Below are 16,527 nucleotides of genomic sequence, written 5' to 3'. Positions count from 1 at the left end.
ACACCCACACCAAGCACCCTAGCGAGATGACAGTATTGATGTGGCTCGTCTGCCTCACTGTCATCTCCAGTGATGGCCACGGTCCTAACAGCTGAGAGGCAAGCACCTCCATGGAGATGAGTCATTTCAAATGTGGGGGAGCTGCTGCCATTTCAGGAAGACACTTTGATAACAGGCTTGTGACTGCACACAATGATTGTGATTGGTTCACTCGGATGAGCCTTCAGATGGATGGGAAACAGTTTATATAATCAACAACAAGCCAAATCAAATAAAATCATATTTCACAACAAAAAAAGCAAAAACACTTAGTTTGACTTGTGCTGAAAAAAATCCAAAAGGCTAAAAATGCTCACCAAGACCCTTTGGCATGATGCCACTGCTGTCTGCAGGGTTGACGGCCCAGTAGTAGTACTTTAGTGTATGCATGAGCTGAAGCATTGTGCCCACTCGACGAATTGTGTTATAGATGGTTGCCGTGCCAATAAACTCAGCAGAAAGGTATGTGTACAGAGAGAGCTGTACCTGGAGTGGGAACACACACACACACACATACATGTTTTCATGTTATTAACTGCACAGTGCAAGTATATTTTTTAAGTACATACAATGACAGCTTAATCCCCTGAACCTTCTACCTTTTTAGATTAACCAGGACATTTTACCGTGGTGGATAGCACTAGCTAAGCCTATTATCCTTTCAGGTGTATGGTAAGGATGGCCATTGACCCTATATTACTCAATTTCATAATTGTCGCAGCTCCACTCTGTTCAGTGATGATTAGCATGTCCTCTGTAATTAGAAACAGACCTGACAAGAATTCTTAATCCCACCACAGCCATTGCAGCACTAAATACTGAGAGCTTTTTCCCATATGTCATAAATTATAGGATATTAATGAGTCAAATGTGAGTCATGATGAAAGGCGGTGGTGTGGTTACGATGGGAGCATGATGCGATATGGTTTGAGGCTACTGAAATTAAACACTGGAGATAACTGAACACCACGTTGTAGGTAATGTAATTTCCATCAGAACAGAAAAGTATAATGCATTCATAAAATCGTATTTGTGTACTAGGACAAGGTCAGTGAGCCCATGTAATTAATGCATATTGCATGCTCCCATCATTCACGTAGCTGGCTCTCTGTACCCTGTGCAGCTTGAGGATGGGGACAGAGAAAATGTGGACTTTGTGGCATGTCCTAAGGGAAGGAGCCAGCGTAGCTTTCTGTCCTGATGTAGCTAAAAGTGCTCTAACCCACTTCATTACCTCAGTATTTCTCTCATTTTTTTCTGCCTCTTTCTCTATGCTCTATTTTGGAGGAGTGTCACAGGCAAGCCTCCAGACACTTTTGTATTTATTTCCTCCTTTTATTTATTCATGGCTTGGCCCCACCAGCAGCATTCCTGAGGCGAATGTATTTGCCACACAAACTCAGCTTCTTTGATATACCTCATCCTGTTTTTTCATGGGTCATTATTTAAAAAGGAGGGAGAAAAAATCTAAACTCATCTAAAAAAAACTTGGTTATGTTGAGGACAGGAAAGTGGAAGCAAGTGATGAACTCTGCAACCACTTGATATGTCATAAAACTGAGAATATACTGTATCTGGTGCATGTGCTCCATTGCACTTGACTTAAGACTCCTCAGACACTTGGCAACGGTTTGATGAATGTCAGGTGGGTCCTTTACACAGACGGTAAAAGGGGTGGAACTATTCTTTAATTTGACAATTCAACGGACAGAGTCAACATAGTTTTTCATCCAATCATATTTCACCTCTACCTTTTTCCTCTACCCAAAAGGGTACCCAAACACAGGCTGCCGATGGGAATCTCACAAAGAAAAAAGCACCAGTGTGATACATACTTAACAACATGCATAATTTCATTTGCAACACAGGAACGTGAGGATTTACACTTTCAGTTCTCACCTTTACAAAAATAATGGTGATGCAAAGGACAACTGAAGCCTTCTGTGGTAGAAAGCTCCTGACATCCGCTTCAGTCTGATCACATGCAAAGACACCTGCCCCTTCATGGGATGTGTTACCTGCAGGAGCTTACCTTGGCAGGGGTGTGGATCCAGATGGCAGCATTGAACAGGATGTGGTCACACAGCTGCTTCAGCAGTGGTGCCCCATGTGTCAAACCGTCCAGATACTTTGCAAAGGAGAGGAACTGCTCTAATACAGCCCTGGTGATGTGTACACGTGATGACTGTAGAAAGAAGCACAAAGTTATGTGAAACAATAGTCATATCACCATGCTTATTCTGCAGCAAACATGTATCCTCCCTCCTGATACTGACTGCATTATGGAGAGCAAACCCCTATGGTGACTGAAATTTCATATCATCTAGTTATTTTTTGGGGCATTTTTGCCTTTATTCAGATAGTGAAGTAACAGACAGACAGGAAAGTCAGGGAGAGACAGAGGTGACAAAGGGCCACGAGTCGGATTTGAAACCATGGCCACTGCGGTTGGGACTAAGCCCATGTGGTACGTGCTCTACCAGGTGAGTGACCGAGGCGCCCCACTGTTCATGAAATTTTTAATTGCAATACCCAGTTAGAAAAGCTAAATGTCACGAAGAGGAGAACCTCATTTGTAACTCTGTCACAAAGGTGGGTCCCTTTTAGGTTGAATGACCTTTAGGTAGAAACACTGGTAAAATATAAAAGAGGTCAGCTACAGAGATTTTAAAAAAAAAAAGCTTGCAAGCTTGTGTGCAGCCTAATACGACTCACTCACAGGAAAGTAGTTTGAAAAATTTTGACATAAGAGACATGCATGAAAAACACTTTTCAAAATTGTACAGGTCTGCTGTGCCTTTATTATTTCATGTATCTATTTATTTATTAGATGTTTCTATTCTTATATTATAAATAACTAAATATAAATATATGTTTTTCCTGCTGTGACTACATGTGAATATATTTTATCAGTTCCCTTGTATGTAGGCTTGGTTAAAAGATCACCATATTTTCTGTGTTCAGCAAGTTAGCATGTTGGCATAGGTGACAAATTGATCTACTTAGTCATTATGTCAAGTCCTGACTCAAGCATCCAAAACAGCAAGTTGTGGATGCTTGACTTTGAGAGAATTTCACTTTGACAAGGAGCATTACTGCTCCTGGCACCTGTTATCTGCCCATGTGGCAACTTGGTGAGGGCAGGAGAGAGAGAAAAATGAAGGCACAGGGAGAAGGGAAGGTGTGGCATAAACAGATCAGGAACAGATGGCGCGATATGTGGAAGTGTGAAACCTGGCAGCGGGAAGGAAGCAAGAAAAAAACGGCAGCTCTCAGGTGCCGACTCTGTCTAGCTGTTAGTTAACAGCAGCTGAAACCAGTAGGCAGGCAAGTCACTGAGTGACAAAGTGGTGTCATTTCTCAGTGCTCCAAAAGAGCCAGCACTCTGGGGAGGCCAGCAAGCTGCTAGATCTGCATCACAAAATGGGTAAATAAAGACTGATGCAGAGAGAGAGAAACCAAGGGGGGAAGGGGAAGAGATGTAGTCTTGTGGTGTTGTTCTTTTAGTGCTGTTCAGTTCAAAGACACATTCAGGACTCTGCTACAGGCAATGGAAGATCATATTGTAGACAGGGCTTGGAGAATACAGACAAGATAAAGTGTATCTTGATAGAAGGGTGAAAGAAGTTTCAAAAGCAAATGGGTTTTTCAGTGAGAAACCTGTGAAGACTGCACATCAGTGTATCAGTCCCATTTATCATTTCACTATAGAAAGAAATGATGAGTTGGACATATTCATTTGCCCGCGGGCGTGTAAACAAGACAGTATTCATAAGGGTGAAGTGAAATGGGTTAATTTGGAAATGGAAAGTTCCTAAGAACTGAGTTTGGCAAACAGTTGCAATATGTTATGAAGGCTCCACTATACCTTCTCTAGCAGGTATCCAATCACCAAAAAGCCCTTTCCTCCCAGCATCTGCTCCTGCATGGCCACAGAGCTCTTGAGCAGCTCAACCAGAAAGGCCAAGAGAGTGGCACTGCAAAAAAAAAAAGAAGATACGCCTCACACAGGGATAAAATACACATCTAGTCACACAATCATCAGGTGGTAAGGGAGTTATTCTATCAAGTACAGCAGCATGAGGAGGGAAAAAAACAAGGTCATTTTCAGAGGATGTCAGCAATCAGCTGGGAACTCTAGCTCACCACTTTCATCCCTCTTCAATTCAGAAGAAAAGGTTGGCTCGCTGAGCTCTCTGGAGACAGAGTGTTGTGGAAGGGCAAGTTGTGACAGGGTGTGTATGTATGTGTGAGGTGGGGGGATGGAGTTCAAGGGGGCAAGGCGGTGCACAGAAGGCAATTTTTTTCTTTGTTGCACGGTTTCTGAGTTGAAGCCTTTGGCTGAGTGACAGTGGTGCTCGGTGACACTTCTTAATCGGCTTTCCCTCACATTCTCTAGTGGCCTCCACTCTAGCGCAACAATCACAAAGACACAATCACTCCTGCGCAGGCTTGCCCATATATTACACATACACTACATGCATACAAACTCATACGATCGAACATTACTACTACAACTGCTCTGACTTAGCCATAACTGAGCCTGAGGGAACACATAGAGAACCCGGTGACAGTCAGCTCTGTGTGCTCTTGGTTTAGCCTCTGATCCTTTACTTGCAAGCAAAGCTTCCTTTCAATTTGGCAGAGCAGTAGTGACTGATGTTAAATCACCACTGTTTGGAATTCAAGGTGGCAAAGAGTAACATGAGAAAAGACGTTTATTAAAAGGGATTTTTTTTTTGTTTTTAAATCACTCAGGGTGCTGCTGAGAACAGCCACAGCAGATCCACAGGCATTGTAGAGGGATAATTGTGGCAGAAGCTTTGAACTCCTCAGACCACGAGGCTCTAGAAGGACTCAGTCTACAAGCCAAGGCAAGGACAAAACAAGTGTTGGGGAGAGTTACACACTGTGAACGGAAGACCCCCAACATGCTACTGAGAGGGAAAGAAGGACAGAGAGCAAAGATGAGAGGAAACTACAGAGGCACAGAGCTTTGGGCATCAGGGGTTTGTGCCGCTATGTGGCCAGTCCTGTGACTATCTAGTCGTACTGCTGTCGTTGACTAACACAGGATTAGAGCAGAGCTCAGACTCCATTCAGGGCGCAGTGGGGAAGCTTTGGACTGACCAGCTAAGTATGAAGGGATGAAAGAAATCTCAAGCAGGGAGTAGAGATAATGTGAAACCTGGACTACAGCTTGACCAAGGTTATAAGCAGGCAGTGGCTTATTAGAGATATATTGGTATCAGTGCACCACAGTCAGAAGCCACAGTGAAATTACAGTTTATAATGCAAAATGAGCACTTCATGTAACACCATATCACCACACATTCTAGATCCTGGATATTGAGACTTTATCACCAAGATGTTATTTAACATGCTGAGCAAACTCAGCACTCCTCATAGACAACTGTATTTTGCATCAGGTTTAGCAAAGCACTTGCTCCCTGCTGTTTTCAAGCCTTTCTATGTTGATTTCTCTTTTCCTGCACTCTGAGATTTACTGCCTGTAAAGAACAACAGGACCAAAATAGTGATGATAATTAACAACAAGTCTATGTTATCCCAATTAGGAGAAATTAGATGCTTCTCTGTGGCAGCCCCACTTTCATTTCGGCTGAAAATACATATTTATAGAAAAATCTACCATAGTGCAACTTTAAAAAGTCATTAATATTACGTTAGCCCTGTTCTCTCAATCAGTCACAAACACGGCCTCATAAACAAGTCTAAAAGGGTTCAGGATTGAAAAGTAATGAAATTCCCAATAACTCCTTTCTCACCTAAGGCATCGTCTCAGATTTCCTAAATCATCTTGTACAGTAACAATATTTCTGCTTCTTACCATACAGTGGTTTCCACCTGGCTGTCGTTCAGCTGACGATAGTCCAGCTGAGCAAAGAGGGGAAAGAGCACCTGGATCCCACCAATGGAGTGGATGGCACTGTGGATGGAGTGAGTCACTGTGGCTTTCACATCCTGTGAGGAAAGTACAAAACCCATAAAACACACATATGTAAAGACATTTTACATCCAGTGCAACAGAAATAAATTAATCAGAACCTGAGATAGTGTGCACAGAGTTAGAGATGGCTTGATGAGTAAAGTAACTGACCTGTAGCATAAGGGCGTGCGGTGAGTGCACAAAGATGGAGGCATTTTCTTTAGGGGAGGACTCCAGGCAGAGCTGGGCATCAGTGGCCTTGGCATTATAGGTGAAGGCGATGGAGCTAGCCAACTTGCCATCATACAACACTAGTTTGTGATGTTCTGCTAAGTGGATATCACTCTCTGACTTGAACTTAAATGTGCTCTGGAAAAAAAAAAAAGAGAGAAAAACGAATGAAGGAGAACAAGGGAGCGATAAAGACGGAGATGGAGAGAGTGAAAGTGATAGATTGAGTAGCTCCTTCCTGCACATGCACCCTATCAGTGTCCCTTGGGTATTATCTTTTAATTATAACTTGATTAAAAAACATCCATTCAAGAATGAAAAATGACAAGATAAATGCTTTTTTGTATCAGCAATTACACATTCCTAGAGGTCAGGATTTCTTCCTTGGCACTTATTACATTAGAGTCTATCAACATTTTGAAAAAGCCTGTTCTCTGTCTATAGTTTAAAAGTTATCCTTTGTATTTCTATCATTCTGAAATGCTGATATCAACAACACACATCAACTGTGTATTTGGTTTTTGGTGATACAAGCCATTGTTTCCAACATACAAATACACTTTTTACTATTCAAAAAAATAAATTTGTTTGCATCACTGCAACACAATTAACGAGTTTGTGTCAGGGCAAGTAGTGAAAATAAGCTTTAGTATGGTGTTACATTGGTTTTACATTACTTAAGAAAAACAACATTCAAAGTGCAAGAAAATAAGACAAACATGGACTGTAACTCCATTTCTAACAAATGAAACATACAAATGCAAAAGAAATCAATTTTTTTCACAGTGCAAACATTTTAGTATCTCACTTTGAATGTTTAAGCTTTCCTTTATGTTGACATGGAACTTGACAGTGTACAATTATTAAGAGGAATATGAGCTGATGAGAAGAAAAGCAATGTTTCTTTGATACCACATATGTATTTCTTTACCTGCCTTAATTTAACCCAGCCATTCGCTCTGTTTACTCTTTACCCTGCTCTGGAATAATTTGAAGCCAAGTACACTCACTGCTGAATTATCATTAAGATACACTGAATTGGAAAAAGGATGTGCCATCATTGCAGTCTTTTACTTAGCACACATTAAGATTTTTACCAGTACATAGGTCGACAACTCATCAAATACGCTATGCACTCATGGAACAGGAACAAATACAATATGGCTGAAAACACCTTCAAATGAAAACTGACAAAGAAGACTTTGAGTCAAAACATTGTGCAAATAGTTGTTGAGATTACAATACAGACTGTTTACTAATCGAATTCATTGAATTTCAGCCCTCCACCCTCATCCCAGAGACAGAGGAAAAACTAGAATACATTTGCCCCCAGCAGAGATTCATCTGTAAGCATTAACACTGTGACCATTTTAGCCGGTAATTCTCATGAAAACTGAATGGAATACACTGGTGGCTTAATGATTAAAATGATGAATATACTCTTTATATAGGGATCAATCCTGTGTTTTATATGTTATTAATGTGTCATATGCATCTTTAAATTTTGTTTATGCCTTCACCAACATGTCTCCATGGCTGCGTTAAAAGAACTGCAGTTTCTATTAGTCAGTGGCTCAGTAACACGTTCTTTATGGCTAACATAACAAATAGTTGATCAATAACAGGCTAGTCTTAATTTACTAAATCAATTAGCTGTTGACAGATGAGCTGAATTAATCTGTCAATGCAGTGTGAATGGAATATGCTTAATAAGGAAATCAATTCCTCCAATCAGGAGGGCTGAATTATTAATGGATGAAAGAAATGTTTTTCCTTCCCTCTCTGACTCATGGACAACAAGCGCATCTTGTTCTAGAGTCACTGTAGATAAATACAGTTGCAAAACAAGCAAACAGGGCTCATTACTAAAAGGCATCTAAATAAATGCTTGTTTTCAGTTAAGGAGGAAATGGATAGAAAAGGTGAGATGACTCAAATTGTCAGATGTACATGATTGTGCATTCTTTTCTGAGTGCCTCTGAAGTGCAGAATTATAAGTAGATGTTAACCTTTTAAACAAATGCACCACTTAAAGTGTTAAGTTTGGTGCTATTGGTTTATTGTATACCTGCTACACATACTGATGTCAATTTGGTAAATCTTCTGATCCTAGAACATTTTACTTTGAGCAATTAATCATGTTTCCAAATAGTGGTCAAAATCCTTGGATATTGACAGCCACTATGTCACTTCCTAAGGGCTCAAATTAGGGTCAAAAAGATTTTGAGATTTTGCTTGATTCAAGTTTATGTAGAAAGATTTGTATTTATATATATATTAAAAAAAAAAAAACCAGACTGTACAAATACAAATATTTTCTACACATCAAAAAACTTACATTTCTCATATAAACTTCTTTTACAGGTTTACAAAGGCTGATTTACAACTACAAACTTTGGAATTATTTGTTAACATCACTTTACAAGCTCAAAATCTTTTTGACCCTACTGTGAGCCCATACTTGCCTTGTTGCATTATTCTAGAAAGAGTTGTACAGGAAACTACGAGGGTTGAGCTACATTTAATTGCATATCTCCCTCCAGTCAGATGATAAAAAAAAGCGTAAGAGGTATTCTGTTCATCTACTATGATCAAGTCCACACAGCCAGTATGCATCTCATCATGTAGTCTCTAACATCCTTCAAAAGGTCCTACTTATGGAACCCAAGTGACAAGAAATAACAAGCAGCAGTGCCCTGCACTTTAGTGTGAGCTCTGTCGCAGTGTGAAAATAATGATCTCACGGGTTTTGGCTTACAAACCCTGTAGCATGTCAGCGTTGTTCCACAGAGCAGCCAGTCATAAAAAAGTATCTGAACACAGTTCCTCCTTTCTCTCCAAACGTCAAAGGCTGTGATTGACTGGGGGCATCCCCACAACTCCCTTCAAGAGACAGGCAGACAACTGAAGAGCTGGAGACACCCCCGTGTTACCTGCAGTACCACTACGGACTGAAATAATATAGTCAATAATACAATTTCCAGTTAAACAGATAACATTTTTTCTTAGTAATGACTCAGTGTTAACAGTTAAACTTGTTGTGGAGATTCTTTTTGCGTATTTGAGAGCTGCTGGTTCTCAGAGGAATCAAAAACTCGGTATGAATTCATGCAGCATGGAGAGATGGTTGCTCTCTGAAGAGGATCTCAAGAATGTCGGCTTCTATACAGCTGGGATGGAAGGAAAGCTCTGCCGTGCTGACTAAGTTTAGGTTTAGCCGAAAATGTACACTCCACCTGTCATCCTCACCTTCTGTGTGCCTGTGACCTCCTTATAAGGAAAAACACCCAAAAATACCTCCCAAGGATTTGTCTCTGTTTTTTCTTGTGACCTGCTCCTCCTTTTCCCTAAAAGTGTAAATAGCATAACATTTCATTTCCCACAACCGTCCATTGAATATCTATAGATCCTGCTATAATTATTAATTATGTTTTAATTTGGTCATTACCACTGTCAAGGATCTTATGTTTCCAGCACTGCATATTTGTTTGACTGTTAGCTAGCAGGTTATATCTCAAAAAGCTGTTCAGGGGCTTCAGTAAAATATTGTTAGTTCCAGCTCCAGATCAAGGGATGTATTCAGGCATTTTTTTCTTGTTACCAGACAGAGAAATTTATCCATTGATATATAAAAATTCCTCCTCATGTAACCATCATTGAACATGTTCTATTGTGGAAAACATTCTGGTTGTGAATGTGACTGAGTTGTTGCCCCATTGACAGCTTGAAGGCATTTACAGGCAGGTAGGTTTACTACAAATATGCATAATATCTCAGATGGTTCTGACATCAGTGAGCTTGTCTTGTAGTGTTCCACATCAGATATTGCATTATTGCAGGGTCCCTACACAGAGATAACATTTGTCTTCCCTGACAAGGGAGGACCAGGTCTGGGCAGCTCCTCAGTCTATTCTACAGCAATCTGTGGTGCATACTGCAGAGCAGTGTTGGCACAAATTCAATGGGCTAATCTGCCTCATGTAGAACGCATATGGTAGTGATGATAGAGGGAAAAGACAGAAATAAGTCTAAGAGCATAGCATCACATGAGAAGACGTAAAGTCATGGCTTAATTGTTTTGACTAGCCAACTCAGTGACTAAATATTTGTGTTCAGTGAAGTTGTCACTGGATATTGGTGTGACAGATCTGACTTTATGAGTACAGACCAGGCTATTTTGCAGAGCTGGAAAGAGAAGGGTAAAGTAGTTATCCAGAATAAACACACCAAGAGGCCTTTTGAAAACTCTTCTTCTGAGTTGTGTTTGCTAGTATCTCTTGTGAATTGTATTCTTTAACCAGTATATGGTTCACAAAATCGTGAAGCAATTCCCTTAGTGCTGCATGATATTGGAAAAAACTGACATTGCAATATTTGTTCTGTAATATATACATATTTTTTGATATGAAAAAATACAGTAATTTTCACCAGATGACTTGAATTACTTTTTGTGGTCAACATCTTCCTTTCTGTAGCTGAAATAATTCAATACAACTTATGTTGCTTTTCTTTTTGCAATCAAATCTCCCTTTTTGGTGTTTTTCTTCTGTTCCTCACTCATTTTCAGGTTGTGAAAAAAAGTGGGGGTTGGAGCCTGCTTTGGTTGTTTAATAAACTTATCATGAATGATTGCCATTGGTGGTTTGCTGTGTATGCAGAGCCTGCGTGTCACTCACTAGCAACAAACGCTCGATACAAAATATGTATCCAAGAACCCTTACATCGGAGTTATATCGTGTTATATTAGACATACTCTTGTAGATTAGTCATGGAAAATGAGAACCACACAAGTTTTCTTTTAGTTTCAAAAAAAAAAAAAAAAAAAAAAAATGTAGCATGACCTGCTTGACTTAATTTGCCTTACTTGACATTGCACGTCCTGCAGTGTGACTATTGTTCATGCCCTCATTGCAATGATAATGCTGACAATGATATATCGTGAAGCCCTTGTAAGAATCATTCAGCCAACAATTTCCTAGACTTTCCCCAAAGCTTATGAACTCTGCTAAAACAGCAGTGATGAATGACAGCCTGATATGACAGTCAGCTGCTGTCAGTGTCTGTAGACCCACCACTGCCCCTTGATGCTATCTCTGGCTGGGAATGTCTCAAGTCGTCAGTCATAGAAACAGCAATATACAGCAGGAGATGTTTGTTACCTTAAATGAAATAACCTGATGTCCGCGTCAGTTCAGTGTGCAATTTCAAATAGAGCAATATGAAAAGAGCCTGGGGAACAGATTCTACTAACAGGTCTGTCAGATTTACAGCATTAATCATAACACGTAGCAGAAATAGTAACCCCAAGCAACAATAATCTCTGCATCTCAACTAACTGCAGAAGTTACAGTTACATTCAATACACTGTGTGAGCAAGGGAAAGTGTGTCAAACATCAAACATGGATGAGAAGACCATGGATCAGAAAATAAATCATACATCAGCTCAGATGTTCTTTGTTCATCTGTGGAGCTGAGCTGCGTATAAGGAAAGTCCGATGTACGTAGTGTATCAGATCTATGCTGTGATCTGCTGCGCTCAGACTCTTCCTGGCAGCTCTCAATTAAAACTGACAGGCCACTCGTTGCCTGGACGACACTCCCATTATAACAATCAATCAGTGGGTCTGACAACTCTCTGACCTTCCTCCTCAACTCACCTGGCTGCCTCTATCATACTCAACATTACCAACACTGTTCACAGCTTCATCAATTGCAGGTAATTGTCTCCCCGGGACATGGTCTTCATTATTTTGAGAAATCTGGAGGATTGATCCTCTTTGTGTTACCTCTCTAATAGAAGGTCCAGAACCACAATTATGGAGGGAAACGGCAAGTCACCAGCCATTAGCAAAAAGACCAAACAATGAGTTCTCCTGGGAATATCCAGGCTTTCATAGACCTGATTGAAATCACAAACATCCGTCTCATAATCATCAACAGTGTAGGTGTTACTAAGTACATACCAAGCTTGATGCCACAGACTAATATTCCTTCCTGCCATAAAACAAATCTAATTTTGTCTAAAAAAGCAGCTGAAGAGCAAAGAGAGCTGGTATAAAATGGCCAGAGATGTTGTAAAATGTGTGAGACATAGCCCGTGTTCAAAGCTGATTTGGCAATGTGTGTCATTCCTCCATTTGTGACAGAGCGGAGGGTTTAACACTGTGAAGAAAAAACAGCACTTTGTGAGCATCAGGAGGGAAAGTGAAACAGTGAGAGGGAGAAAGAGATATTGCTGAATCTAAAAATATACTGAGGACACACCTTGTATCTCATTTATGATGAGTGGAGTGTTTGGGATAGAGTGTAAATAAAATAAATTAATAAAACTAATTTAAATAAAAAATGTGCCAACCAAATATTTTGTTTGTTTGTTAGTTAAACAGTCAAAGCTGAATCCCCCTCTTGGTAGGTCAGCATCTTTCTACATTCACAATCGCTCCTCTGGTCTTTGTCAAGAGGTTTGGGAGTGCTACACCTGCTGCAGCTGATGTAAGTCGGCTCAGGACTCTATCCCCTCAGAGCGCCTGCTGCTTCCCTCTCTGTGTATTGTGCCATTATTCCCCAGAAGTAGGTAATTTATGTAGCTGTTTATCTGGGAGGAAAACCTTCGCTCCCAGGATGGACACATAAGGTGGAGGAACTGTGGCAGGGCAGCACTGGGCATTGATTTCACAGATTGATAGGTTTTGCGGACTGCTTACATGTAATCTAATTCAGCCACCCTCAAGTACATACCTTGTAGCCTGGCCCAAGCTGATGAATTGCAAATATCTGTGCGGGATTGAGGGCCTCGCTGAATACGTAGACGGCTCCTAGCTGCCCGCAGAATACTCTGTTAGCATCTGCTGTCTCCGAGGAGCCGAGGAAGCACTTATCATAACTCTGCAAAGGGAGGGACAGAGAAAGAGAAGCTGCTTCATATTGTAATTTGGGACTAAAGAAAAAATATTCAAATTCACACTCAGCTGAGTTAGGCAGAGGGCAAAAAGTAAGAGGTAAAATATTTGGCTATATTTTTTTATATTTTGGTCTAGCATTGTATTTTCAACGTCACTGTCCAAAACATCATCACTTTCTGTGTTGTTTCAGGGTTTACCTTGACAATTCCCTAATGGAAAGATGAAAACAATGGCCCTGATTTACGAGGATGTGAAACCTCAATATAACCTCAGGGGTAGTAAGAATATGTGCTGAGATTACATTATAAAACTGAAGGATAGCTTAAAACGTCAGCAGCATGTTACATAATAGCTGAGGAAACGGTCAGTAAGAGGACATGTACAAGTGGAGGTGGGAAAGAAAATGATCACATTTGTTCAAAATTCAAAATCTTGATCAAGCTCATCTTACATAAACCATATACATATTTTACATTCTATACATATTCAACAATCTTCAATACATTTTTACATGCCCTGCACTTGGTTGAAATAGAGTGGTCTTTGTGTGTCTGTGGTATGGTTTCTAGTGTCTTTGTGATGCAGCTATCAAAAATCCTCCTCTATCAGAATAATGCTGCTTCATGGTGAACTTTCTCTTAAGGTGTGGGAAAATTCCTCAACAAAAACTATCCATCACAAATTAAGGCAGCTTCAGTGAATTTAATGGAATATTTCATGAACCACAATCATATCTCCACCTGTGATTTGTGCAACCTCCCTTTGAATACACAGCTACAGTATGAAGCACACCTTTGAAAATGTGTCTCATCAGTGCAAGTGCAAACTGCTTTTTAAATTTGTCCCACAGAGAAGGTTTCATTTGGCTCAGTCAATCAAACATGCAAATAACATACTTTTACACCATCACTCACTCATCAATGTTGTCATACATTTTAAACAAGAATGTTTCAGTCTAATGATATTTAGCGCATCTGTGCACATGCATACATCAGCTACTCAGATTTAAGCATTTTTCACTTCATACATAAATCTGCTCTCAAACGTTTCATATTCCATCTTCCACCCTCTACTGCAGAACAATTCTGTGACAAATGGATAGTCAAATTAAGACTGAAATGCCGGTCATATTTCTGAGAGAAATCCATGTTGATATGGTAAAACTCATTTTGCTCAATGAGCACTGAAGATGTACTAAATTTTTTTTTTCCTCTTACAATTTCCAGCCATTCAAACGTCGATGTGGCAGCCTCAGCCACTCCCATACCAATAAACATCAAAGCCAGGGGAAAAAGGTGACATTAGTGAGGAGGAGTAAAAAGAAGAGCACTTACATCATTTGTGTTGACGTGCCATGCCATGTCTCCATAAGAAACGAGCTGTCCATTAACGTAGCATCTAATTTCACTGTTTCTCCAGCGGCTGTAGATGTGAACTATACCGATCATGTACCACTGAAGGTGGGGAGAGAGTCAGATGAAAAGATTAAATACGTGAGCTACAGAACAGGTGATTTATTAAGTGGATCAATGTCTTTGTAATTAAGCTGATTTTCAAAAGCTACAATGGAGTTTGGTTTACAGAGGAGCATATCAATCATTTGTTTCTTTTAAAATCAGGAAATTCAGATGAACCTCACAGTTATTAGAAAGCCACAACCATGAGGTTTGCTACCTAATGTTTTGAAATCTGCAGTGGAAGATAGTGAATAATAGATTAGAGGAAAGGCTAAGAGGAGGCAAGACAAGTCATTTTTCACTCCGCACAAAGCCAGACACTGGATTATTCAGGGTTGAAACACTAACTACAGCTAGAGGTGACTTTAGAACAGCAGGGTGCAAAAATCACATTAAAGAAAAACTGATCTCCAAACAACTGCAATTTCAATTTAACAGAGTATGTTAACAATTATTTTCAAGTGTCTTAAAAATTTTAAGCCTTTCCTGAGCGCATATTTATTGATATGTGAACATGTAAACTGTGACTGATTCGTCCTCAGGGGACTCTTGCAGTGAAAAAGTGAAGAGAACATAACCTATTATAATAATCTAAACACATCATCAAAGGCAATTATTCCTACATTAAAAAAAAAAAATATATATATATATATATATATATATATATATACACATACATACATACATATGTATCACATACATAGTTATTTGCTTTAGAGTTTAATGTTTGTCAACAGCTCTCCAAAATGTGATTGATTTTATTTCCACTAAATCGTTTGTATTTGTTGTGCCACTCAGCAAGTCAATAAAATGGAACAGACTATATCTTAACTACTGTATATAAAGTAAAACAAATCAGTTTCAAACTTAAACTGCTTTGCTCATATTTTTTGATGGAAAACCTATAGATATATTATTCATTCACACAGTACCCTTTGGAGCAGCAATTTATTTCTTCAAGTTCTCTGTTTTTATCCTAAGATTTATCTCACATTCTGTGCTGCTGATGCAGCAGTAAGAGTACTGATGTCAGTTCTTTTGATTTAACACTGGGGGTCTGTCCAAATATTTCTCCTTACTCAGATCATTTCTCGCCTCTTTGAATTGTAAAGTTAAAAAAGAAGTGCACAGTTTAGCCTCCAGTCCAAACTTCAGGACTTATACTTGGTATATAAAGAAACACTACAGAGTGAAAGGGAACCATTGTGCTGAACTCCTTCAGGCAAAGTGGAACATTGTCAAAGAGGAGGTGAATATGACCACGTATCAATATACTTAATTTTGGTGTGTATATATATATATATAAATATAAAAGAAAACATAATTGCACAAGGCATATGACAACTTTTCATTGGTAGCTGTATAAAATTAATTTTACCCCACAACAAATAAATGAATACCCTAGGGTTCTTGTTCTATTGTCTTCACGTTAGCTTTAAGCCATCAATAAGCCATGTTAAATATAATAATATTCTAAAGCAGCTTATAAAACTGAGCCAATGTATGGACAGCCAAAAGGTTTGCTGGGCTGGAAAGATATTCTCAGGACAGTTTCCTAAAACATTATGTGGAAAAAAATGTATTCTCTTAAATAATTTGAATTTCTTTGGCAATTTTGATACAATGCAATATAGGTAATACTTCCTTGTTGTCTGTGTTAACTCATGAAGACAAGATGAAGTGTAAAAGAATGAAGATCTCCACAACTTCAAACAATCAAGCTGCTTAGTATGAACCCTGGAAAAGACTGGTACAAACACCCACAGCAGTCGGCAAAAGGCTGTCCATCTCCTATGTGACTATGTGCCCACTATTTATCGGTTTGACCAAAGAAGGCCACTGCCAGCAGTCTAACGTAAGGACACTTAAAAGAGGATTCATGGCTGAGGGGAAGAGTGCAATCTGCCCGGAGATAATTTAGAAAGGCAGTTATCCACAGATGTCTGAACC

The 16,527-nt window shown here is 39.5% G+C and overlaps 1 protein-coding gene across 1 annotated transcript in view; it reads right to left on the bottom strand.

Moving 5' to 3' along the window:
- LOC111224453 (neurobeachin-like) overlaps positions 1-16,527 on the bottom strand; it is a 201,516-nt gene that overhangs the window by 132,417 nt on the left and 52,572 nt on the right. The window contains 7 exon segments of the mRNA XM_022748943.1: positions 357-525; positions 2,072-2,224; positions 3,908-4,016; positions 5,888-6,021; positions 6,158-6,355; positions 12,957-13,103; positions 14,455-14,574. Coding sequence (XP_022604664.1) covers positions 357-525; positions 2,072-2,224; positions 3,908-4,016; positions 5,888-6,021; positions 6,158-6,355; positions 12,957-13,103; positions 14,455-14,574 — 1,030 coding nt within the window.

This window comes from Seriola dumerili, unplaced genomic scaffold, assembly GCF_002260705.1.
Source record: "Seriola dumerili isolate Sdu_G_001 unplaced genomic scaffold, Sdu_1.0 BDQW01000134.1, whole genome shotgun sequence".
Classification (NCBI taxonomy): Eukaryota; Metazoa; Chordata; class Actinopteri; order Carangiformes; family Carangidae; genus Seriola; species Seriola dumerili.
The sequence above is the reverse complement of the archived record's forward strand: the minus strand, read 5'-3'. Positions and strand labels throughout refer to the sequence as shown.